This window comes from Lachancea thermotolerans (genome assembly GCF_000142805.1).
Source record: "Lachancea thermotolerans CBS 6340 chromosome G complete sequence".
NCBI classification, from domain to species: Eukaryota; Fungi; Ascomycota; class Saccharomycetes; order Saccharomycetales; family Saccharomycetaceae; genus Lachancea; species Lachancea thermotolerans.
The window spans coordinates 1,159,532-1,184,149 of NC_013083.1; the positions used below are offsets into that span (position 1 = coordinate 1,159,532).

General features: G+C 45.2%; 11 protein-coding genes across 11 annotated transcripts; 5 read left to right on the forward strand and 6 right to left on the reverse strand.

Moving 5' to 3' along the window:
- Nucleotides 1-139: 139 nt before the first annotated feature.
- Nucleotides 140-2,077, reverse strand: APC4 (anaphase promoting complex subunit 4; the record flags this gene model as incomplete). Its single annotated transcript, XM_002555573.1, has 1 exon — nt 140-2,077. The coding sequence occupies one exon, from the start codon at nt 2,075-2,077 to the stop codon at nt 140-142; it is 1,938 nt and encodes a 645-aa protein (XP_002555619.1).
- A 93-nt stretch (nt 2,078-2,170) lies between these two features.
- On the forward strand, nt 2,171-3,895 carry TMA64 (Tma64p; the record flags this gene model as incomplete). Its single annotated transcript, XM_002555574.1, has 1 exon — nt 2,171-3,895. The coding sequence occupies one exon, from the start codon at nt 2,171-2,173 to the stop codon at nt 3,893-3,895; it is 1,725 nt and encodes a 574-aa protein (XP_002555620.1).
- Nucleotides 3,896-4,092: 197 nt separating this feature from the next.
- Nucleotides 4,093-4,938, forward strand: MRPL1 (mitochondrial 54S ribosomal protein uL1m; the record flags this gene model as incomplete). The annotated part of the gene is made up of 1 exon (XM_002555575.1): nt 4,093-4,938. One exon carries the CDS (start codon nt 4,093-4,095, stop codon nt 4,936-4,938), a length of 846 nt encoding a protein of 281 aa, XP_002555621.1.
- A 139-nt stretch (nt 4,939-5,077) lies between these two features.
- Nucleotides 5,078-5,416, reverse strand: MRX14 (mitochondrial 54S ribosomal protein bL34m; the record flags this gene model as incomplete). The annotated part of the gene is made up of 1 exon (XM_002555576.1): nt 5,078-5,416. The coding sequence occupies one exon, from the start codon at nt 5,414-5,416 to the stop codon at nt 5,078-5,080; it is 339 nt and encodes a 112-aa protein (XP_002555622.1).
- Nucleotides 5,417-5,761: 345 nt separating this feature from the next.
- Nucleotides 5,762-6,565, reverse strand: GEP5 (Gep5p; the record flags this gene model as incomplete). Its single annotated transcript, XM_002555577.1, has 1 exon — nt 5,762-6,565. One exon carries the CDS (start codon nt 6,563-6,565, stop codon nt 5,762-5,764), a length of 804 nt encoding a protein of 267 aa, XP_002555623.1.
- Nucleotides 6,566-6,827: 262 nt separating this feature from the next.
- PDS1 (securin) lies at nt 6,828-7,736 on the forward strand (the record flags this gene model as incomplete). The annotated part of the gene is made up of 1 exon (XM_002555578.1): nt 6,828-7,736. The coding sequence occupies one exon, from the start codon at nt 6,828-6,830 to the stop codon at nt 7,734-7,736; it is 909 nt and encodes a 302-aa protein (XP_002555624.1).
- Nucleotides 7,737-7,804: 68 nt separating this feature from the next.
- Nucleotides 7,805-9,049, reverse strand: XDJ1 (Xdj1p; the record flags this gene model as incomplete). The annotated part of the gene is made up of 1 exon (XM_002555579.1): nt 7,805-9,049. One exon carries the CDS (start codon nt 9,047-9,049, stop codon nt 7,805-7,807), a length of 1,245 nt encoding a protein of 414 aa, XP_002555625.1.
- Nucleotides 9,050-10,457: 1,408 nt separating this feature from the next.
- On the forward strand, nt 10,458-12,017 carry ALT1 (alanine transaminase ALT1; the record flags this gene model as incomplete). Its single annotated transcript, XM_002555580.1, has 1 exon — nt 10,458-12,017. One exon carries the CDS (start codon nt 10,458-10,460, stop codon nt 12,015-12,017), a length of 1,560 nt encoding a protein of 519 aa, XP_002555626.1.
- A 96-nt stretch (nt 12,018-12,113) lies between these two features.
- On the reverse strand, nt 12,114-13,640 carry FOB1 (replication fork barrier binding protein FOB1; the record flags this gene model as incomplete). Its single annotated transcript, XM_002555581.1, has 1 exon — nt 12,114-13,640. The coding sequence occupies one exon, from the start codon at nt 13,638-13,640 to the stop codon at nt 12,114-12,116; it is 1,527 nt and encodes a 508-aa protein (XP_002555627.1).
- A 154-nt stretch (nt 13,641-13,794) lies between these two features.
- Nucleotides 13,795-15,549, reverse strand: GAA1 (GPI-anchor transamidase subunit GAA1; the record flags this gene model as incomplete). The annotated part of the gene is made up of 1 exon (XM_002555582.1): nt 13,795-15,549. The coding sequence occupies one exon, from the start codon at nt 15,547-15,549 to the stop codon at nt 13,795-13,797; it is 1,755 nt and encodes a 584-aa protein (XP_002555628.1).
- A 147-nt stretch (nt 15,550-15,696) lies between these two features.
- CSF1 (Csf1p) lies at nt 15,697-24,597 on the forward strand (the record flags this gene model as incomplete). The annotated part of the gene is made up of 1 exon (XM_002555583.1): nt 15,697-24,597. The coding sequence occupies one exon, from the start codon at nt 15,697-15,699 to the stop codon at nt 24,595-24,597; it is 8,901 nt and encodes a 2,966-aa protein (XP_002555629.1).
- Nucleotides 24,598-24,618: the final 21 nt, after the last annotated feature.

Genomic DNA, 24,618 nt, shown 5'->3' on the forward strand with positions numbered 1-24,618 from the left:
GCATATCCCACACTCTGTAATGTCACATTGACCTCGATAGTTTTGCGGGCTCCGTTACTACTGTGGCAGGCCTGGAGACATTGGGCTTCAGCCCTACGCACAGTGTTAACGTCAAGTCACGTGATGAAACTTGGTACTTTCACGTGATATTCTCGAACACAGCAACATCAGTATCGCTATGGACGGCTACGCCATCCCGCGTTGCGCTCACGTGCACGGGAAGAAAGGCCACTGGCTCATGTGCCTCGTTCTTTGGCGCGAGCTCTTCCCAGCTATGCTCACTGTGCATAACATGTGCGCCAAACTGCACGCAGCTTGCACGCACACTGGCATTTTGCTGCCCACTATGCTGGAGTGCAACTACTACTGCAGTATTGTCGGCAGCGCCTTCAGGCAGGACAAGCGCGGCTTTTATCACGTGATCCATGCCCAGTTTCATGCTCTGCAAGACAGGTTCTGCATCCGCGATCGGTGGCTCTACTGTCACTACAGTAGCCCCAGAGCCCTCTTTGGTCTGGACTCTGCATACCATAATAACTTTATTGCAGGCTTGCACATCCAGCACCTCTACAGAATCCACGTCGCAGGCGCGGACGGGAGAGGTCACGTGCACTTGCTCTAAGACCCAAGCCCGAGTGTAAATGTGGTCCAGTTTCGTAGCGCTGATATCGGCGTCCGCTGCAAGCTGTGGCAGCAGTCGCTCAAACCGCGTCCATACCTCTGAGTTTTCCCAGCAGTGTGATATGTACTGATCTAGCGCCAAAGCGCGGTCACCATAGCAGTCTTGGTGGCTGTCGCGGTTCTGCGGCCGCTTGTAGTCTTCGTCCACAGTTTCCATCACGACATCGTAAAACCAGTCCGCAAAAATAGCATGCAACCGCGTGTCACGGTTCAGGTCAACTACTAGCTCCAAGCTCGCGTGGAGAAGTGCTTGACACCCGGTAATCAGTTCGGTGACCTCGGCACTTTCGAATTCTTGTGGGGACGCAAGACCAAACTCCTGTAATTTCAGACCTTTGTGAATCCCCTGCAGCTGCTCGGCAGCAAGTATCAAACGCTCGCAAGCCGGTATGACTGCTAGCGCCAAAACGTTATTCAAATCCCCATACATCCGAGTTGAGAGTTGCTTCCACCGCTTGTAGTTTTTATCGCCAATGCTGTTGCACAACCAGTCTTCAAGGTCTTCAGGGATATAACCTGAGAGGATGATGTCGCGAAAGCGGCTTGCCAGCTCTCCGCCTTCATATGCATCTGCAATACGCGTGAGAAACTGACGGTATGGTTCGATTAGATCTGTCTTGCACATATTGATATTTTCAGTGAGATAACTGCAAAGAAACCGTATCTGGCCTGAGTACCTGATCAGCTCACGCATAAGGGCAGAATTCAAAAACCGCAGAACAACCCACTGCACGGTCCCATCAGCTCCCACGCCCACGAAGGTCCCATCCTCACCTTGTCGCAGAATCTTATGCATTTTCTTGATGCCACTCGGCACACGGACGCTCAAAAGCCCGTCAACCGTCATTAAGTAGTCCCCGGATTTTTCGTCATGTCCCAAGAAAATCGCAGCATCTTTTCCTGGATCGGCTAACCACCGGAGTTTTCCTGTCTCAAGAGGTACGACACTTAGCTGCTTCGCATCTCGTACAAGCCTCACCATTCCTGGTAGTTGCTTTGTAATTTCGATATTGAGCCCTTTGTATTCTTGTCGGAACTGTGCCCATTGCGCTCCACTCCACACAGCTGTGTCCACGGTAACGTCTGCGGACTGGCCTTCGTCTACCAAGTCAACAACCTCCCTCAAACTTCCGCCTGTAGCGCAGTCGTAGATTCTTACAGCTCCATTACCAAAAAAAAGAGCAAATAGCTTCCCTTCTGCAAGTTCCCATTGAGCCCCTATCAATTGGCCATCACCTCGAAGGTTTACCGCCGCGATGCGTTGCCCATCAATGGCTCGATTCACGCTCACCGTTTTATCACCTAAGACTAGGTATAATGAAAGCCGTGGATTCCATACCACGCCCCGGTGTTTTGGTAGTTTGATTAGTCTTTTGAACTGCCATTTGTCAAACATTTGCTGTTATGCATGCCTTTGTGAAATGTGTGTAGAATTTATGAAAGATAGAACATGTAAAGAAACCAATTAAGAAAGCATCAAAAGCTCAAAATGTTCAAGAAAGAGCCCCAAATTAAAGCTTTGAGTAACCTGAAAAACTCAGAGCGTAAGAATATACAGTCACAGTGTAAGGAACAAACCGGTTCGTCTGAATATGCTTTCCCTTCCCAGGTGATCAAGCAAACCACTTTCAAAACGCCTTTTACAACAGGAACCGTATTCACAGACCAAAAAAACGTTCCTATCTGGTTCAAGGAAAAGTTCAGTGACCTTTTATACCCTACAGTGTTTACCTGCTGGAGCAATTCGAAGCTTTTACCAATTGTGCTGGCTCATGAGTACGTCGTTGAGGAGAAGCTGCTTAAGGGCGCCAACCTGATGTTGCCAGGTACAGTACCACCTTTCGACGAACGCTGCGTCAAAACCAGAATGGTGAGTGTTGCAAGTACGGCTGCACCCGATGTTGTGAAAGCCATTGGCATCGTTCAGATAAATCTCCCACAATATTCAAGAGTTATAGGTGAGTCTGGCGTTGCGGTGGAAATTGTGCACACATTTGGCGATGAACTTTGTAAAGTCTTTAAGGTGAAACTTCAGCCACCTGAGGGCTCAGCTGCAATCCTAGACTCGGAAAGTGAAGAAGAAGCTGACATTGAAGACGACACTGGGGTTCCATCTGCGCCCGAAAGTTTAGCCGCACCCAAGAGCTTGCAAGATGTTCAGGAACCTCTTGTCAATGTTGAAGACATATCTGAGCAGCTTACAGAGCTAAGAGTTGAAGACGTGGATCATTTTTTTACTAGATCGCTGTATTACTCGTTGGCTCATGACGCGAAACTTGAGACCCCCATAAGCGCTTCCAACTTTGTCTCGAACCACATTCTACGAAACCTGCCTCCAATCGATCACACGCAGGTTAACATGAAGAAAACATCATGGAAAAAGACTGCAAAGTTTCTTAAATACTTTGAAAAAGAAGGGTTCTTAAAGCTCAAGGGCAAAGGCGATGACCTGACCATCATAGGAGTGGACAGAACTAAAAGCGAGCTAAAAAATTTTGCGCCTTACAGGATTGGAGGGGGCGCTAGTAGTTCGGAGAAAGGAGCCTCCTCGGTCGCGAATGAAAAAGAGCAAGCGTCTGTTATGAAAGCTGTTTCTTTGTACAGACCGATAAGCAGTACCAAAGCGTTCCTTTCCGCGACAGATCTGCCGCCTAATCAAATGTTCACCCAACAGGATATTAAATCGGCTGTCGATAAATACATATCAGCTAAGAACTTGGTGAGCCCCGACAATAAATCCGCTGTTCGACTTGATGACCTTTTGTATGATTTGGTCAATCGCTCTTCAAAAAAGGAGAATGCGGTTAGAACGATTGCGAGAGCGCAGATCATGGCACCTGTTCTAAAGGGTAACTTTTCGGAGCATTTTCTAATTCTAAAGGCTGATGGTACACCTTTGTTCAAGCACCCTGTGAAAGGCAGCATTCCTCAAGTCCAAATTGTGACTGAAATGAAGATAGGTCGCAAAGTGGTTACCAAGGTTTCTAATTTTGAAAAGTTTCAGGTAGACGCTGACGAGCTAGCTGAAGCTCTTAGAAAGAAATGTAGCGGCTCTACAACAATTGGAGAAGCGAACACTTCTCCTAAAACCCTCGAAGTCACAGTGCAAGGTCCACATGGCCCTGCTGTCATAGAACTGCTGAATGAAAGCGGAATTCCTACCAAGTGGATTAACTTTGTGAACAAATTGAAAAAGAACAAGAAGCGCAAGTGATTTAGAGGCAGAGTAACACTTTAGTTGATCTCATCTTTTGGCCATGGACATTATACGGTGCGCATATTCTGTCACCTTATCATATAGTACGTTCTAAAATTTTTAGGTTTCGTAGTGTCACTAGATCCGGTCAAAGTTCACCAAAAGGTTCTCAAACCAAGTTGTTCTTTCGCCCTGAAGAGATTCGGCTGGTTGAGATGTTTTCCGGACTATCTAGCAGGTTTTTGCCCCTAGTGAGGGCTTCTCCTGTGAGGAGGTTGCACGTTTCGGCGTCCCTAAGAGCGGAAGAACCAGTTGGCAATGCAACATCGAAACTGTCAAAAGACCAATTGAAGAAGAGAGAAGTTAGAAGATTTGCGCAGAAGAAGGCGGCCGCGAGGAGGCCTGCCAGCGAGCATCCTTTATACATGCCTGTGGATAAAGCTCTGAGGTTTTTGCGCGCCGCTGAGGTGGGCCAACCACAGTCGCAGCAGACTCTGAGTGTCACGACAATTGTGATTTCTGAAAGAGGTGCGCCACTTTTGAGCGGTAACGTGTCATTTCCAAACGCGTTGAAGGAGCTGAAGATCGCGGTTTTTACCAATGACGAACAGCAAGCCCAAATTGCAAGAGAGAAATTCAACTGCCACGTTGTCGGCGGTTCGGAGTTGGTGGAAAAGATTAAGCAAGGCCAAGTGCCTCTCGACTTTGACAAAAGTTTTGCTACCCCTGAAATAGCCACACTGCTTGCATCGCAGCTTGGTAGAATATTGGGGCCTCGTGGCCTACTGCCTGCAGCTAAAAAGGGTACTGTTTCAGAAAACCTAGAATCCCTGATTAAAGATAGCATGGGCACACTGCCTTTTAGGCAACGTGGTAATAACATAAGCATCGCCGTTGGCAGATGTTCTTTCACAGATAAGCAGCTTTTAGAAAACATCGTCGCGGCTCAAAAAAGCGTGAAGGAAGCGCTAGCCAACCAAAAGGCCAAGAAGCCAAGTTTGTTGGGCCAGACGACTCTCACGTCTACTCGCGGTCCCGGTATTGTGATTGACTTTGCTTGAGCCTTTTTGTCTCTGGAACTTGCCCTGTATATAGTCTAATTCAAGAGTACAAACAGTAAAAACCTAATTCGCCAGAGCGGGAAAACCATCTGGCATTGTGTATATGTACAGGAGTATTTGATCAAGCTTCTTCAAAATGCTAATGCGTGAGGTACCACCTGCCCTTTTCTCTCCTCCTTTTTAGGACTTTGTATCCCTGCTTGCTTTTGGCTCGTGCCAGGAACCCAACCCTTCTCTTCCTTTTAAGTGTGCTTGGCTGATAAGTATTACCTCTGCTCTTCCATCTTCTCTGAGTAAAACCGAAGAGCGCGCTAAAGAGTGGGGAGCTGCCTTGGCTGCTTCTTTCCGCTGCCATAGGAGCTGCGGCCTGGAAAACCGATGGACGGCATGAAACAGCGTTTAAAGGTGAAAATGATGAAAGGCTGGACAAGGATCGCCTAGCAGAGAACTGGAAAAGGCGATTGTAGATGAAAGACATGATAGATAGTGTCGAGAGAGTCCCCCACCTTCAGTGCTTTAAGCTGGCTTCAAAATCAAAGCATTTGGCCTTCGTTCATAAAATTTTCAGTTAATACTTTGGTCTCGTGACCACCAATATGTTTTATAACACCCATGACAGACTACTAATGGATGAGTAGATCGGTCCTTGCTCACCTTCCCGCGCACACCTTCCCGCGCACACCCTTTGGTTTGGTCTTTCAAAACTGTTCAGCGTTGAAAGAACTAACGTAGCAAGCCAGGTCAAAATTCCGACCGGAGCCTGGCAGGTCGGCCCCACCTTAGGGGCCTAATCACCGCTTCTCGTAGATATCGCAGTGTGTAATCACAAGCGTTTAAGTAGTTTTGATTCCTTAATTTCCAGGCCTAAGACGGGGTGCTGCTCTATCGTGTAAGCGCCTCTGCATGCACGTTGATAAAGCCTTTTCAGCTCTCGCTTGCTGCTGACATCCTCAGGCAGCTGCGGCGAGTCGATAATCTTCGCGAGCGACAACTCGTTTTGTCTCGAAAGCGCCGGGCTATCAAGCGCCAGTACTTTCCAAACATACGCAATCTTGCGTTTGAACAAATTCCTAACCCTAACCTCAGGGATGTTTTGACCAAGCGGCTTCATCGGTATTTCAACAATAGGCACCGCAAGGCCCTTGCGGGTCTTGCATAAGTGCGGTCTGCTCTTCAAAAACAGGAAATGTTGGAAAACCTCGTGGAATTGTACCGTGCGCTGTAGCTCCGTGAGCCTGCTCGGCCTTTCCTCAGTGTCATGCGCATACTTCTCGTAGCTCATCTTGGAGAGAACTTTTGGGCTGTTTGAACTCCATAAAAAGCGTATCGACTGCGTTTTAGGGGTGTCCATTGAAAGGATACTACGATGGAACTCGTAGGGCCAGTGATCACGCAGCTCTGCGTAGTGTTCTCTGAATTTTTTTATATGCGGTGCATCCTCGTTGCACCAATGGAAGTAAGTGAGATGTACTATACTCTCGAGCGATTTCGAACTACCGTCTGCTGTGTACTGCTGTGCTAGCTCCTGGAATCCCGGTAGGGATTTCTTGAGCAACTTCCTTTCAAGGAGCTCTAGCGTCCTGATATCTAAAGGAAGTTTTTCTAGCGCTCGGACTGCCATATTCATCTTGCATTAAAGGACATAGCCTTTACCTGCTTGTTATCGTCTAGGTCAAAGGCCAGCAACTCATAGAGGTGCTCATCGCGTATTATTCGCGAAATCATCATAAAAACAGGTACTCGTAATTTTATGGTAATCGCGTACGAACGTACACAAAGCATATTCAAAATTAAACCATAAACAAATCGAGGATTGCACCGAGTCATAAGCTCAACGCAACGACGCTCGGAGCATACAGGAAGCCATATAGCGCTCAGTATAGCATCCGATGGGACGCCATGAGGATAAGGAAAATTCAATTTGGTCTGAAAGCAATGTTCCAGTTACGCCAAGACATCTACTGAGCAGGTCTCAGTCGTTCATGAAGAATAAATCACCAAAGCGTGCGGAGGCAAGGAGACCGCTTGCGAGCAAGGACAATAATAGGAGTGTGAGCTACCTTGGGACCAAGGAGCCGCTGCGCAAGAGAACAAGACCTGGGGTCAACCATGCGGGCAGTTTTGTCGGGAACGCGCGCCTGGGCCCAGCCCCCACTTTGAACGCAAGCGGAGCGCCTAAGATCAAGAGTCTGGTGCTCAAGGATGGCATAGAAGAGGAGGGCTCTCAGAGTGAGGGTGCGGAGGTCGACGAGGATGACGATGATGATAGCAACCGGCTGGCCGCGAAGCTGAGGACAAAACTGCTTTCTCGCGACCGCGACGCAGAAGGCGAGCAAACTGGCCTGCTAGGCGCGACCGGTGGCTTACAGAGCCTTCTGGGACCCAAATTGAGCCAGAGGGCTGAAGAATCCGATAGCGACCAGGAGGTTGAGGTAATACCGCCCAGACCAGAGCCTCTGCCTCACGTTCCTGAGGGTTATACACCTTTCGGTGAACAAGAAATCGCTAAACTGCAAGGCGTCGACGTTTCTCCCTTTCAGCTAAACTTCTCGGGTGTGGACGAAGACGAAGACATCAATTCTCAGGATTCTACGCAGCTTTTTACATTGAATTTTGACAGAGATGATAATGACGATACTGACGCTGATCAAAGCGGCCGCAAAAGGCATCATACGCCCGAAAGAACAACTATTCCGATTTCAACGGGTCAACGGCGCAAGAGTGACGTCTTTGAACTGGAGCCCACATACGCCGGCAACGGACTTACCGCTAAGGAGCTCGAATCACTGCTAGAGTAAGTAATGTCTCTAAATATATACAAGGTTATTCAATAGATTATTTTGTGTATCGGGTATTGCGTTTTAGATTACTGTTGCGCACACTGAGGCCCCGGTTCAGATTCTTCGGAGAGGTACTGCGGAAGTTCTTCCGCGGATTTCACAATACTGAATTTAAGCGGAGTTTCTGTATTAGCAGGATCTGAAGCTGAGGCGTTAAAGTCTGAGGTAGCTGACGACGATACGGCTTGTGGCAGCAAGTTCTGTAGGGATTTGACGTCGCTTCTTTCGCTAAACCAGTGGTCCGGAGGGAACTCGATATCGATCTGGACGTACATATCGCCAAACTTGCTGCCCTGGTCATCAAGCGGCCAACCCTCGTTGTCGATTCGAACAAAATTGCCTGGTCTCACTACTTGTCCCAAAGGCACTTTCAATTTCAACAGCCTTCCGTCCAGCGTAGTACAAACTTCCTTTTCAAATCCCGTTAGCGCGTCTGATAATGATATTGTAATTTTTGCGTACAAGTCGGAGCCCCTGCGTTCTAGCGAGCTGCTAGCACTGTTTTCAGCGATGTCAAACACAAGGTCGCCGGGGATTTTTCCAGGCTCTTCGTCAGCTTCTCCTTTCAGCACGACTCTATCACCGTGACGCGATCCTCTTGGTATGTAAACATTAAGATTTTTGCTTTCCGGGGTCACTCTTTTGCCGTGGCACTTTTTGCACATATCCTCTGATCGCAGATTTTTACCCAAGCCCTTGCATTTGTCACACTGCACAATCTCACGAGTAACAAATCCGGGGCCTAATCTTCTGAGCCTCTGCTTTACGCCGTGCCCTTCGCATTGAGAGCACGCTGAAGCATGCCTAGCGCGCCTACGAACGCCGGTACCTTCGCAACGATTACACACAACGTTTCGCTTGGCTTGGAACCTGATGGTTTTTCCGTTGTAAAGCTCCTGCATTGTGAGGCGTATTGGTACATGAGCGTCATCTGTACGTGGACTTGGTGGCGACTGAGCCTCGTATTCGTCTTGGTATCTGTTAGAAGCGAAGTTACCGAAGAAGCTGGCGAAGTCGCCGTCTTGGAAGCCGCTGTAATCTCCTGAGAAACCATTAGTGTCTCCATATGTATCGTAGTTTTGCCTTTTCTCCTCGTTGCTCAAAAGTTCATAAGCGGCCGCCACCTCTTTGAACTTGATTTCACTTTCATCTCTTAACGACTCATCGCTGACCTTGTCTGGGTGGTGCTGCAGCGCCAGTCGCCTGTACGCCTTCTTGATCTCATCCTGAGTAGCATCTGGTGCTACGCCCAGCGTTTCGTAGGGGTCCATTGGCCTACTGAACGTCCGTATTGCAGCATGAGCTGGTTCGAGATGAGATGCGGGGATCCGTTATTAGCAGAAAAATATTCGTATATAGTGAGTCCCGTCGAACCAATGTGCTCTCAAGAGGAAGCAAGTCTGATGTGTACTTCAGCAGATAGATGGAGCGATGTTCATTTTTGAAACTTCCAATTAGCTTGTGTTCTGTTGGTGGCGCTCACAAATCTTCTCGATTTATTTAATCATTCCTTCTTCTCACTCACTGTGTCACTTTTTTCCAAAATGGCTACCGTCTCTTATTTGCAATGGGGAGATGCGCGAAAGTGTAACTAGTAGAGCATGCACTTTAAGCAGCTAAACATTTGCTTTCTAATCGATGGAGATCAAAATAGAATTATTTTGTGCACGGCGCTAATGAATTTTAAGTTTTGTTCATGATATAGCGTTTTTGAAATGCTGCGACATTGAGACTTACAAGAAATATTTAGTTTACACGCAATTGTTCTACCGTTGCGAAGCACTCATCTTATAATTGGTACTGGACGGCTGCTTGATGTTCTCCAAGCTGCTTCCCTTCACTTGGCTCGTAACAGCCTCCCCTCAAAATAACTATAAAAACCCCAGATCGATTAAATAGGTTGCTCATCTTTCCTCTATGTTGATATACGCGAGTGTTCTGCCGGAAATAAAAGGAGATCACAAAAATTGCGCATTCGAAGGTTCTTGCAGGTCGAGGAAGCTGTCGAGATGGTCAATTATCAGCGCGATCCTCCGATCTTTGGGATGCTTGAAGCAATCGTTCGAAACCGGGACACCGACATTTCAGCGTCAGATTCGCGGGCACTGAGGACAGAAAAGTGATTAAGATAATTACTGGCACCTGCTTGATACTGTCAATGTATTCTAATAAGAGCTGGACGTCCTCTGCGCTGTTATAGGCGCTTTCCATGCGGGCCGCCACTCTTAACTAGTCACAGAAAACGAATACAAACACGTGATATGGTACGTTTCTACGAAAGTTACCCTCACACTGCGCTCTTTGATCCCCGATGGGCGCTTTATCATGCGCGTCGCGCTTTATTCTCCGACTCCGACTACGGTTATCTGGCATCGCTGCGCTTAATATTCCTGCGCGGTACTACGATACCGACAATACTGGTTTGCTTACATCTTATCAAAATTAAGGCTCGTTTGTGATAATGGGAACTCTACTGGTTTAACATTTAAAAGCTTGGAAGTTCAGATGTTAGGTTCAAATTCAAGCTAACGATTCTCTCGTCCCAAGGTTGAAAATTTTTCATCGCGGAAAAGGTGGTCACTCGCTTCGTCTCCAATATTGAGTCAATTTTTTGAACAGCTGGCTTCCCAAGTATATATAGCGATTTGCAAGACATCCCAAACCTGAAGCCTTTCCTTCATGATGTTGTCAAGACAATTAACCAGAACAATGCCTCATTCCAGGCTCATATTGCGTCGCTTGAGTGCCAAGGCGGCTGTAAAGAGCGACCTTTCCCAAAAAGCTCTGGGAAGCAAGAAAACGCTTCGCGATGTCAACCAGTGTGTGCTCAATGCGAAATATGCTGTGAGAGGTCCAATTCCATTACGTGCAGAAGAATTAAGGCATAAGCTTGTTGAAGAGCCGGGATCTCTTCCTTTCAACAAAATTATTAATGCCAACATTGGTAATCCTCAGCAACTAGATCAAAAACCGCTGACATTTTACAGACAGGTTCTGTCCCTCCTACAAAATCCAGCTCTGATTGAATCTCTTCCCACCGGAGAGCTACACAAGCTGTTCAAGCCAGATGCCGTTGAGCGTGCTAAAAAAATGCTCAAGCAGGTGGGCGGTTCCGTAGGAGCATACTCGGCTTCCCAGGGTGTGGCAGGTTTCCGCCAATCGGTCGCTGAGTTTATTGAGGAACGTGATGGCGAGCCGGCCTCTGCCAATGATATTTTCCTTACTGCCGGTGCTTCAAGTGCGGTTTCTGCCATCTTGTCGATGTTTTGCACTGGTTCGGAAAACGGAGCCCTGATTCCTATTCCGCAGTATCCACTTTACACCGCTACGCTGGCGCTGAACGATGCGCACGCACTACCATACTACCTTGACGAAGCTTCTGGTTGGTCTATGGACACAGAGCAGGTTGAGCAGGTCGTAAAAGATGCGATTAGAAAGGGCGTGCGTCCAACTTGCCTGGTTGTAATCAACCCAGGCAACCCAACTGGAGCTATTTTGTCGCCTGAAGCCATTGAAAAGATCTTGACAGTTGCTGCGAAGTATAGCTTGGTTGTCATTGCCGATGAAGTGTACCAAGAGAATGGTTTCGACGACGCCGACTTTGTGTCGATGAAGAAGGTTCTAAGGGTACTACAAAAAACCGAGCCCGGGAAATATGACAACGTTCAATTGGCGTCTCTGCATTCCACCTCAAAAGGTGTATCTGGTGAGTGTGGCCAGAGAGGTGGCTACATGGAACTTGTTGGGTTTTCGGAGGAGGTCAAACAAGTGTTTTTGAAGCTAGCGTCCATCTCTCTATGTCCTGTCGTAACCGGTCAAGCACTAGTTGACTTGATGGTGCGTCCTCCCAAGAAAGGCGATGCTTCCTACGAATTAGACCGCCAGGAGCGCAATGCAATCCACAATTCGCTGCATCAAAAGTCGACTTTACTATATGAAACTTTCCAGAGTCTGGAAGGTGTATCTTGCCAAAAGCCCCAGGGTGCAATGTATCTTTTCCCCAAGCTTGATCTTTCTAGAAAAGCTATTCGCAAGGCCGAGTCTCTTGGTATGGCCCCTGACGAATATTACTGCAAGGAGCTTCTAGAGGCAACTGGCATTTGCACTGTTCCTGGATCTGGCTTCCGCCAAGTTCCTGGTACCTATCATTTAAGAACCACCTTCCTAGCCCCAGGCACCGAGTGGGTGGATTCCTGGAAAAAATTCCACCAAAAGTTTGTTGACGAACACCGTGATTAGCATGCCCTCTCTTACGAAGAGGGCAAGATACCTGCGTCATAAGCTACATCATCAACATAAAAGCTCTAGAGCATGTAATTTTAGTACACCTATAAGTCATATTTCAACCGAAAAGTCATTGTTCGAAGCCTCGGTATACGTTGTACTGCGACTGTTGCCGGGATAGTACTTCTGTGCCGGACCACTTAACTCTGAACTAGTTCCAGTACTGTCGACATCATCTACTTTTTGATTCTCAGCGCCCAGGTTCTCAAGTTCGCCTCCCTGTACCTTCCTGACCTCGTTTGGCGTCCTGCCTGGCGTCCTGCCCGGTGTCCTGTTTGGTGTCCTGCTTGGCGTCCTGCCTGGAGACGTAAGCGGTGTTGTCAGTCGTGTCGCGGATCCAAAACCAAGGTCGTCGTCATTCATGTCGGTCTCATTTTCTGCTGAAATGTATTCCTCATCGGGCATCTTGAAAGCACTAGTTTCATCTTCTAAGTAAATAATGCCTCGCCGTCGTCCGCTCACTTTTATCTCTACCACGTTTCGAGCGAAAAGTTTCTCTATCAAGTCCTCTCGTTTCAGTTCAAATTGCCTCCCATAGTCGCATACGGTGCTGTGAAGTAAGTTTCCAGGTACACCTAGAATTCGTGCATTGTAATTCAAGTTGTGATTAGTGGCCCCATATTTCAAGCACATATACCAACTTCGAAGACATTGTTCTTCATTCCTTTGAAGCAAATATCGCAGCCTTTCTACGCCATTTTTCTGGAAAGTGGATGACTGGCTCATTCCAAGCCCAATATACAAAGAGTATTGGCCAGCAACGTCTTCGCATGCTTCAAACAGATCCTGCCTGTCTATTGTGCTAGTTTCGATAAATATTGGGATTCTAGGCAACAGAAGCAAGGTAGCGAGAAGTCCTTTGGTGATATCTCGAACATCATCACCCTTTAAAGGCTGCATCCATACAAATCTCGAGTAGTAGTCTCTGAAGAAAAGAACGTGTGAGTAGGTGCCCTCAATGGCTTCTGAAAAAGGCGATATAATCTCAACGTGAACCCTTTCCAGCGGTAGTAAGCCACTATAGATATTGGTATGCCTGAATTTCTTATAAGGGCGTAGTTCTTCCTCTGGGTTACACTGGGAACAGTATTTAACACATATTTGTGCAAATGCGCGAGTTGTGTTGGCATAGTTGTGTCTGAGGTAGCTGTGCAGCCTGCGCCAGTGTAAATGCCCATTTTTTAGATGCCCGCACATTATGAGATCAAACATCAGCTCAGGTTCACAGACTACTGTATCACTGCATTTGTAGTCTCGCACAATTCCGTCTGCATCGACGTAGTACCGCCTCTTCAACAGGAGAAACTTAGTTTCGACGTTTCCAGCGTGAAGTTTGTCACTCGTCGTCATTAGATTATCTTCAGTTAGAGAACATGACCTCACCAAGTCAAATTGATCCTGCGTTAGCTGTCCTTTAACTGATTCCTGGTATTTAATGAAATCCAGCCGGCCTCTTTCAAGTAGTTCGAGATTGAGACCATTGTGATATTTCTCGATAGGTTCGCCTACCGCGGGCATATCAAACTCCACTTTATCCCTTCGCCGTTTGTCCACCCTTGATTTCTCCAGCTTGGTCATAGATGAATGTTGGAAGCTCTTCGTTACGGCTACTGCGCATAATTGCCCGAGAGCTCATCGCGATAAATCGCTACTCGCTAATCAAAATATACAACAAGTATGAACGTCAAAAAACTTTCTGAATTTAGAGTCATGTGATATTTAAATCATGTGACTATTGTGTCTTCTTGGTCGAAGACCCTAGCCGCTGGCTAGGGCCACCAACAGGCTGATAAGGCATGGGAATGCCGGAGCACGCGACCAACAACCAACTAGGAAGCCACCCAATGCAGACAACGCTCCAAGTCCAGCAACCAAGTTTTTGCCAAGCCTGAACTAGCCGGTGGAAGAGCTGAAGTCCCGATAGTTGGGGTTCGAAGGTGTTTACGAACAACAAAGTCGAGATAAATGGGTTTGACAAAATCAGTAGGATGGTGTTTTTCACACGTTGCCTGGAAGTCATGGGGGCTTTGACCAAAATCAAGGGGAAGGCTAATAGTCCGATTCCAAAGGCCAGAGCAAAATTTATCACTAAAAGTGAGGTGAGGACCACGCTGAGATACAAGAAAGCAACAGATTTGAATTGATATGAATGCGATGCTTCTATTCCTTGCCTACCGAAGATCGCTGGCAAAACTGCGATGACGGCGTTGCAGGAGATCAATAGCGACGAGTACTGCCAATGGGAAAATAATATTGACAAGGCAAACGAAAGCAGGAGCGCTACGGTAAAACCTATCACAGCTGACAAATTATGAACAGAAAAGGCAGGTGTGTTTGAAGCGCCACTCTTTAGAACACAGTCAAGTGTAGCAACAATGAATGAGACAGAGAACGCAACTGCCGCTGGCAAATAGCTGGCGATAGATACAAAATACCGTGGGGCGAGCAACAAGTAAAAGAAAAAAGATTGATGGAACTTTTCCAATAAGTTATTGACTGAACGGAAAGTAGCCTCTGGAATTCTACCGAATGTAGTTATGTCAAAAGGTCCGTCCGTGCCACGTGCTCTCAGTACAATGGCTTGGATTCTCCAGCCACTGAACGCCTCATTTCCGTAACAGCTCTGTACTCCTGATAATGCCATTTTTTTGACGCCTACCATCATTGTTTTCATCTTAGAAAAATAGTTGCGCTTTTCCATTTCCTCTTCCGACACCCCATTGAGGGACACCTTCATACCTTCATGCTCAGTAATGTGGACAGCAACGTTAACGAGGTCCAAGTTTGGCAGCTCACCATTTAGACCTGCGTAGTAGATCTCCACGTACTTAAAAAAGTCATTAGATCCGGGATAATCAAGCACTACGGCAGACTCGATTGACCCACCTGTCAAATCTAGTGACGTATGATAGGCGTGAACCCAAGATCTCAGACTCGCTTCCGGGTCATCACTGAATACAATGATTATGTTTTTAGACCAGACAGGCCACCTGGAGAAAAATCTAGAGAGAGCAGTCGCGAGCGCAGCCCCTCCAATGTTATATTCTCCATCGCCGTTGTACCAAGGTGCCGCTAAAACCATTGCCTCGGTACCATCTCCCCTGGGGGCATGTAAAACTCCGTACATTGTGTTTCCATGCAGGTCATCTTCATAAAAAGCGGTCTTGGCCCCGAATTCTTGAAACCAGGACGCAACGACCTCGTTTCGCTCTTTAGATGATTTCTCCTCAAGTACTTGGATTTGAGTTCTATAACCTCTTAGAATGTTCCACTCCGTCTCTCGAAAGTAACTATACGCCTGAGAGGGCATCAAGGCATTTTCAGAGATATACGTGTGGCGGTATTGCCCTTCAAGCGGTAGCAGTAGAGTAAGCCAGCATATACCCAAAATCCCACAAAGAATCGATAATTTCGGCAGAAATCGAACAATCCGTGGCAGCAATCCCAGATCGATGATCCGCCTCTGCAACTTTTCGATCAGAGCCATTGAACCAACCTTTTCCGGACCTTTTGCACTGGATTGTCTGTTTTCTTTGTGCTCAACTCTTGGTCACTAAAGCATTTTCATAATTTCAATGCTAAGTTCTTGAACTTCATAAATCGATATTTATTATATTCACGCACCAAGAAAGCGATGGCCTCCCAATTCAAGCGTGTGTCACTCTCCACAAACGAAGACTTCAGTTGGGTGTTTCTGGTAGATTGGGTGCTAATCTTGTCCGTGTCACTCCTGGGAGCGTTTTACTTTGGGAGAGTTTTTGGTTACACCTTAACGTTTCTGCTTGAATGGCTAGCGTGGAAAAGATATAAGGTCAAGATCAGCATTCAGTCACTTAAAATTTCGTTTCTGGGCGGTAGAATCTTCTTCAAGAATCTGACCGTTGTTACACAAAACCAGACGTTTTCTTTTCTGCAGGGCAGCATTACATGGAGATACTGGCTGTTGAATTCCAGAAAAACGGCCTTCGCAAAAGCAAGCGAGAATATCGACAAGAGTGTTGAAAAGCTACCATGCCGGTTTAGAGTTGAATGTCAAGGCCTTGAACACTTTATCTATAACAAAACACAAGCTTTTGACAACATTCTGAACTCGCTGCCGCGAGAAGACCTGGAACGATTCAAAGACTTTTTTCAGGATAATTCTGACAAAAACACAGATGAATGTAGTGTTGACGAGGACTCTGCAGGTCAGAGGTCACACTTAGAGACGTCAACATCATCACCCTCCTCGAAATCTAAGTCCCTTAATGATAGATCTTTTCAGTCACCAGATTCGACCCCACCTTTCCTCAAACTTCTACCATTAGAATACAGCGTTCAGAAGGGAGCAGTGGTTATAGGAAACAAAACGAGTTCCTCTGTAATGGTTCTGAGCTATGAAAAGTTAGACGGCGTGCTGGATACATGCCTTCCTGATAGTAAGATAGACCTTTACAAAATAAAGGTCCGAAACGAATTTCGGAAATTTCACATATCTCTAAAGCCGAACTTGTCTCTCGAAAGCGAAAACCCTTTGAAAAGTTTCGTAAAACGCAGCAAGCTCTCTAAACTCTGGCATAGGTCATATCAGCTATTCTTCAAGACAGATAGTCCTTCTTCGAAAAATCCTGCGAATTCCGCCAAGGATGGCACGCGAAACCCTCTAAAGAGGTGGCGAGGACTGGGGCTCTACTGGAAGGAAGAAGATGCGGCTTGGGATGACAGGTTCCAGTTTGATTTATCTAAGCACGAATATGCTAGGTACACTAAAGTCATGAAATGCGATAACATGCTTTTAGAGTACGCTTTTGACGCGCCCGGTATTGTTCCTCACGGTGCCCTTCCTACTTTTCAAACAGTAGATGGACCTGACGTGGGAAATAGCGGGCCTCCTCCTGACTATTCCATCGACATTCAAATTTCAGGCGCGTCTTTGTATTATGGGCCATGGTCTCATCATGAAATAATGCCACTTCAGAAGCTTTTCTCGCCTGTGGTTTCCAGAGATAGCCAGCCAGTTGAGCAATTAACACCTGGTTCCAAGAGAATATACACTAGACTGAGGCTGTCGATTCTTATTGTTGGTGAATCAGTTTGGCGCATTCCAACAAGGGAGGCCAGTAAAGATTTAGAATTCTTGAAGAGGTTTAGGGAGACAGAAGACGAAACGAGGCCTTTCGGGTGGCTTGAAGTCTCTTTATCCGAAGGGTCCGAGGTTCGGTTCAACATCGCAATGTGCCCAACAGCTACTGGGTTTGACAACACCCTCGACTTACATTTTGTTAAGCCTGAGATTAGGACCAGTGTCAATCATGACATCTTGCTTAGCGCACAAACTCATAGCATGCATGCCACCATGGGGTACCCGCTGGGTTGGAACAAGAAGGCAGAATGGGTGTTCGATTCAGTCTCAAACCAATGCCAGATTTTCATTTTGAAAGATCACATAACATTACTTGGAGATATCATCTCAGATTTTGGTTCAGGCGAGCCAACTCCATACGAGTTGTTCCGGCCATTTTCCTACACTTTTAATTGGAATTTCACGGGCTACTCTATTTACCTCAATGTAAACGATGCAAATATCGTTAATAATCCAGTGAATTTCAATGAAAACTGCTATTTGTCTTTTCATGGGGATGACCTGAGATTGAATTTTGAAGTCCCGCAAGAAAACATTGCAGGAAACTCAACTAAGATTAATTATGAGCTTTTTACTCCATTGTTTCGGCTCAATATGAACACTCCATCATGGAATACGCTTCATGAGTTTATGAAAGACAAGGAAGTGGGGAGATCGGCCAATTTTTCGCTCAGTGGCTCCTACCTCTTTCACTCCAAACTTGATGTTGACAACATTGACACAATAATAATAGAATGTTGCAGCAAATCAACGACGTTGAAATGTTACGGGTATGTATTAAGATACTTTTTGGGCGTAAAAATGAACTATTTCGGAGATTTTGTTCACTTTAAAACGACAGAAGAGTATATGGAAGAACTGCGAGGTACCAATGCTGTTACAAAGACAACGCACGACTCAGAGACCGAGATTCAAGAAGCTCCAAAGCAGATGGACGAGGACTCGTCACAACGAGAACAGCACATTAAAGACCCCTTGACAGCTAAGAAAACCTCCTTAAAAAGGATGGTTAATGAAAAAGACGTGTGGTTCACTTTCGTTGTCGAAGATGGGTGCTTTATTTTACCAGAAAACCTATACGATTGCGACAGTTGCTACGCTCTTGAGTTCGATTCACTTGATATTGATCTGAGGCACATAAACTATTACATGGATATGCAAGCAGCTCTGTCCCCTCTTCGAATTAGAAGATTGATTGACTGTGGTTGTGAAGAAGTGTTTGAGCAAAAAGGGAGGGCCCTTTGTGGAGAGTTAGTTGCTGGCCGCCTCTCTCGTTTACATATCCATACACATCGAATGTTCGGGCTTCCGCCAGCGGAGGAAACATATTTTTGCAAATGGGACTTTTCCCTAGGCACCCTTGATCTTTCCTCAGATTTACCATTCACTCTTGGATTTATCAATGCCTGGAAAAAGTTGGGCTTTGGCTTTCGGGATTATGAAAACATAATGAATTATAAAGTTGCCCCAATCTTGGACATGACTTCTGTTACTCTCGCAATAGATGCAATCGTCTTTTGCACTGATAAAATTAAAGACGAAACAGCTATCCAATTGAATGCCCAAGACATTTCTGCGAAATTCGCTGACCTTGAAAATTCACTGTATTCCAGCAGAGTCGATCTTGATGTTGCTAATTTGACGGCTTCGATAATCGATAAAAATAAATCGAACAAAGCCATTGCTTCCTTCATGACCTCGATAAAAATTTCAAACTTCTGTCAACTGCAAGATCTCTTGGCTCACTCTCAACAGCAAAAGGTGCATATAGCATCAAATGATGCCCCATTTCACCGCTGCCCTTTTTTGATACCTCTCACCCTGCAAAATTCAAGTGACTATAAAGGACTATTTGGATGTATTCCACCAGGTGTTTCAATTCCTTCTCTCGCGGTACCACTTCAAACTGAAAACGTCAAAGCTGTTTTTCAAGGTTACTTGAAAGCTGAAAATGCATCAAAGGATTTTGTTGATCGGTGGTTTCCTGTCAATGAAGTCAAGAATAAAAACTCTTCGTCATTAAAAGACTTCAAGGGTCAGCTGCAGCCTATTCTTGATGACAATACAAGTTTAAGTTCATCGTTCTCTGATCCAACTTTCGAGCATAACACTCTAGTTGTGAATCTTGAAAATTCAAGACTCTCAATAAGCCCCGAATGTTACGAGGTAATTGGCAATGCCGTAGAACAATGTCACAAGAAGCTTATAGAGCAATTTATTGACAATATCGAGTTAGATGTTGTCCTTCATTTCATAAAAATGGCTTCGAGACAAAAAAATTACAAAAATATTAGAGTTCTTATGCCTACCTTGGACGTATTGTTTGAAACTTACAACAAGGAGAATACCTATGATGTTGAAGGGCAAGTTAAGGTGACCGCGAACCAAGTCAGCCTTGATTGGAGCCTTAAAAAAGGTCTAAAGCTTCCTGGCAGTGACAATGATCCGGAAGACACAACAAGTCTTCTAAAAATTGAATCCTTAGACCTAGAAGTCTTTAATAAGTTGGATAAAAAAACTAAATTTGCTGAAATGGATGAAAATATTGCATTTGGGTGCTCGGTGAAGGAATTAGAAGCGTGGAGTTACTTGAACGGTATTGCTGATTCCTCTCTATATCTGAAATCCATCAATGCCTCGGTTGCCTTAGATAAGTTCAACTGGCTAATTGATTTCATGAGAAAAGCTTTTAATGATTCAAAACAACTTATAAATCGGCTATCTTACTGTACTGGACAGTTCAGGAAGGCAGAACAGGAGTTTTTTTATCGCATTTCGAAAGCAAGTGACGAATATCAAATTACTCATGATCCACCAGTAATCACAAAACCGGCCTATATTACTCGCTTGCCAAGTCAGCATGTGAGAGAAAGTCGGAGCTGGAAAATTGTCACTCGTTTGAGGCACATTCTGAACTATTTACCTACAACACTAATCTCAGACATCTTCAATGATCTCAAAAATTCTGAATATCCGCCTCGCAGCACAGCAGAAGAGACTTTTCTCGAAATCTTTTCAAACTGGGGAAACTGGGATTACTCGGACGTTGAAAAGTGTTACATGTACAGACGAGTTTTCACTAATACTTTGGATGATACTGTTGCTCACGAAAGTAGCACAAAGATCGAGACTGGGACTTTTATGTTGAACTTTTTTGACAGTATCAATACTGGCAGTGACTCTGTTATCCTTAAAAACCTTAAAGCCCAGAGAACCTTGGAAGCATGCAAGGATGAAGCTGCAGAAAAACGCTCTAACATGAGCAACGCCGAGGACGATCTTGAAGAACGTCTATCCTGCATTATAAACAAAGCGCAGATATCTCTAAGTGACGGAACTCTCATTAAGTTGCTGAGTGTAAGAGAACTGTTCACATTTGAAGCAGAGCACGCGGCTGTGAAAGAAAATGAAAAGCTACCTGCTTTCCAACAATACACAGCATTAGTTGACAGATGCGACATTCAACTTTTGTGCGGAGCTAATAGGGCAAATCTCAAATCATTTGGCAATACTTTGACTATTGTTCGTGAAAACAAGTCTGAGGATGCTGATGCGTTTTCAACGGCGTTTGCATGGTCGTGGTTCGAATTTGGAATACGCCACAGAAACACAATACTATTGGATGCATTTTCAAGAAGCAGCGCGGTGGGCGCACATGGTTTTAGCGGGAAAAACTCACGAAGGAAACTCGACTTACGAGCCAAAAAGTTCCGGTTAAAGCTGCCTTCGGAGTCAAAACACTACTGTACTTTCATTGATTCCCTTGAAGAATCCTGGAATAACCTAAGGCTTGCATTAGGTCCAAATACAGGGTTTCTAGAAAAACCTCATTCTGCCGCTACGGAGAAAGTAGCCCCCCAGTTTGCTTTGAACATTGATATCTCCGACCTCACCACTGATATATCCTTACTATCATCTCTCGCCATCACAAAAAACTTTAAAAAATTAACCCTAGCTTATGAGCAAAGCGCAAGTTCTGCGCTAAAGCTAGCGTTTGAAACACTTGACATTGATGTTTTCTCGACAAGGACAACCCAACAATACCTAAAAATTTCCCAGTCAAACATTTCTTTCAGTTTGCATCGTCCGAAGAAAAACAATGCAAGCCCTCCAACCGTCAAGCTCGACTCAAATATAACTAAACTCAAACTTTATGATCCAAGAGACATCACCCTCCCCCTTGGAAAGGATATCGCTCAGGCCAAGGCCTGTTTGGCTTCATTAAAAAGTTGCTTCGGGAAGCTTAACACTAAAAATGATAAAGACATTATGTCACAAGGCAATACAAAGTTCAATTTTTCAGCTTCTTGGATCTTCCAAGTTAGATTAAATTATGTCGGACTGCTTATTCCACTCGGTTCAACAAGTTATATCACTGAGCTGAATGAAATCTCTGCATTTATAACCGCTGATGAGTTTACAAACAAGGCAAGTGAGAATTCGCAGGGGGCCCTCCGCGGTGACTTATCTGCTGCTAGCATTGCTTTCCTCATTAATGACAGGATGCTCCCAGAAGCGCTTTCCAGAGTTGTGGACTTTGCAGTAAGTATCAAGATTGCAAAAGAATCAGAAGAAGTCATCAGGTCTCTTCAAATTGAAAGTCCTTACTTTAGGATTGCTCTTTCTCCATTTTCATTGGTAAGGATATTGTTTCTTGTGAACGAGCTGTCTCGCTTAAGCGAATTACAAAAGCGCCAAACTGTTGGCAAGCTTCCAGAGTCTGTTGAAGTCAGAGAGACATTCAGATTCCGTAGGGCCTTTCGGTCAGTCCAGGTCCTATCCTACAACTTCTGTTTGGGCTGGATATTTGACGTGAATGATTCTCCGGAGCCGGGTTTAATCTGGGGATATCAGCGGTTATTTGCGGCACACGAAAAACCCTATGGGAAGCTCACACTTTTAGATGCTTATTTTTCTATTGCCGAAGGCTCGACATCCGATGATTTTTATGCTCACAAAAATAGTTTTGAGAACCCGAACAGGAGCTTTTTGCCCAGCATGCAGATAAGATACTGGATTGAAAGCAAAGGCTTAACTGATGAGCTATTTATCAGGATAAATGGTGAAAGACTTGATGTACGTTTCTTGTCAAAATCAATTGATGTCGCTGGTGGTCTAATGAAATCCCTTAATATGTTTGACGAGTTGAAGAAACAATACGTCGATCCTTTCAAGTCAGTTGCCAATCCAAAAAGACCCTCTGCTACTTCAACATTCTCAAAATTTCCTGGGCTATCAACCATCCAAAGGGTTGATTGTAAGGTTCAATATGCAGGTGGCGTTTTCAGGCTATACTCTTTGGATGACGTTCAAAATGAAGCGGGCCCTTCATTTCAGCTTGAAAGCCCCTCAGTGGAAATTTTATTTGATTACAGAAGGATGGTTCATGGTAAACACAGTCACATTTTGAGGGCTTGGATGATCGTCTATTCATCGCATAACACAATTTTTCCTACGTGTGTACCGGTCCTCAACGAAATGGCTCGGGATATACGACAGCTTCTCAAGGGTTTCAACCGCAGCCCGCAAGAAGCCTCCCATAAGTCTGTTTCACAGGAAAGCTTAGATTACAGAAGTTTCTTAAGAGGCACAGACATTTCATTCCTTATTGATATCGGCAAACAACAGATAAGTTTTAGTTGCGAACCGAAAGCGAAAGTCCAGGCGGATCTTGGATTTGAAAAGCTGGCCGTGAAAGTGTTCACAAATGATCTTGACATGTCTGAACCTCTAAGTCTATCAATTGATATCTACGAGATTACAGCGAAGTCTAGACATATCTTTTCGCGAGAGGTAAGCACCTCGATCAAAATTGATCAGCTCAGCTGGATTTTTATTTTGACACATCCAGATACCATTCACACCTATGGCATAATGCATATACCAAACATTGACGTTTATTTCAACATCAAGCAGCTGCAGGATTTGAATATTTTTGTCAACATTTGGAAACCGGATAGCTACGTTTTCACTCAGCCAGAACTTGACAGCGAACATTCTCGGGCACTGACATCCGAGGAGAAACCTCTTGTCGCGAAATTCAAAAAAGTTTCTTCCACCACGTCTTTCCCTTGGAACTTCATATTAATAATCTCCAAAATTAAAGGTGACATAGACCTTGGAATATCACTCGGAGTTCTCAGCCTTACGACAGACAGGATTTGGGCCATAACGGACCACTATTCTGACTGGACTCAGAAGCTATCACTTCAGATGGAGAAGATACTTCTATCTTCCGATGGTCGTCTTGGAGGAACTTTGCTGCTTAGAAATTTCAGCTGGATGTCGCGTATAAGATGGCCAGTTCGAGAGGGCGTCTTTGAGAGCCCACTCGTGACTCTTGATGTTTTGTTGGATGAATTTGATCTCAAGCTATCTTTTGACTATCACCTTATTTTGATTGCCAGCGTTGAAGTACTCAAGCTAAAGCTTTTCAACAAAAGAGACCCAAGAGGAATTTCTAGAAATTTGCTTTCCGTGGCTATTTCCTCCAATAGCACGCAGCTCTTTTTAACAGCTTTAGCTCCGGCGAATATTTTGGATGTCTACAATACCATTTTAAGAATGAGAAAGGATAACCGAAAGTCATATTTTGAAACACTCGGAGACTCTAACACAAAGGACACTAGAAGTGCAAGCACAAGCAAAGACATCCTAAACTCTTTGAGTTTCTTGCGGACGGAATTGGAGGTTAGCCTAAAATTTGTCCATATTCAAATATACCCCAGTAAGTTGTTCGATATGGAGGTCCTCACATTCAAAGCAAAGGATTTCTTAACGCAGTCTCAAATTGAAGGGGATGAGAAGCTAAAGACGCATTTGAAATGGCAGATTCATGGTGTGAAAATCGCTTTGTCCAGATTCAAAAATCAACTTCACGAGAAGGCTGCATCTCAGATCGGAGTCAAAGAATATATTGAACATGCTAGAAAAGCTGATGGTGGAACAATCCTTGTCATACCAGCGATTCTTATTGGCATGACAACATGGCACGATGTCGCAACAAACACCGTGGAACTACTGTACAGTAATAGCTTTGGTGGGAAAATAGGTATAAGATGGAACCTAGGATCGATCAATTTCTTGCGGGAAATGTGGGCCACGCATGTAAGGGCAATGGCCTTGAGGAGATCACACAATGGTCAACCTCGAGGATTTTTCGAAGACGAGCATCTGGAAGAAAAGCTTCGGGATGTTGATTTAGGAGATGAATACGAATACGTACCCCTTGAGGAACCTCACATTGAAATACCCCAGACGAAAGATTTAGGTGAAGCAACCCCACCCGTTGAATGGTTTGGTGTCAATAGGAAACAATTTCCTGGTTTAACTCACCAAGCTATGATTGTCCCTTTGCAGAAACTAGCTCACATAGCAGAGACGGAGTGGGCGCGGATTTTAGGACGCGCTTAAATAAACCTTTTTTATTACACT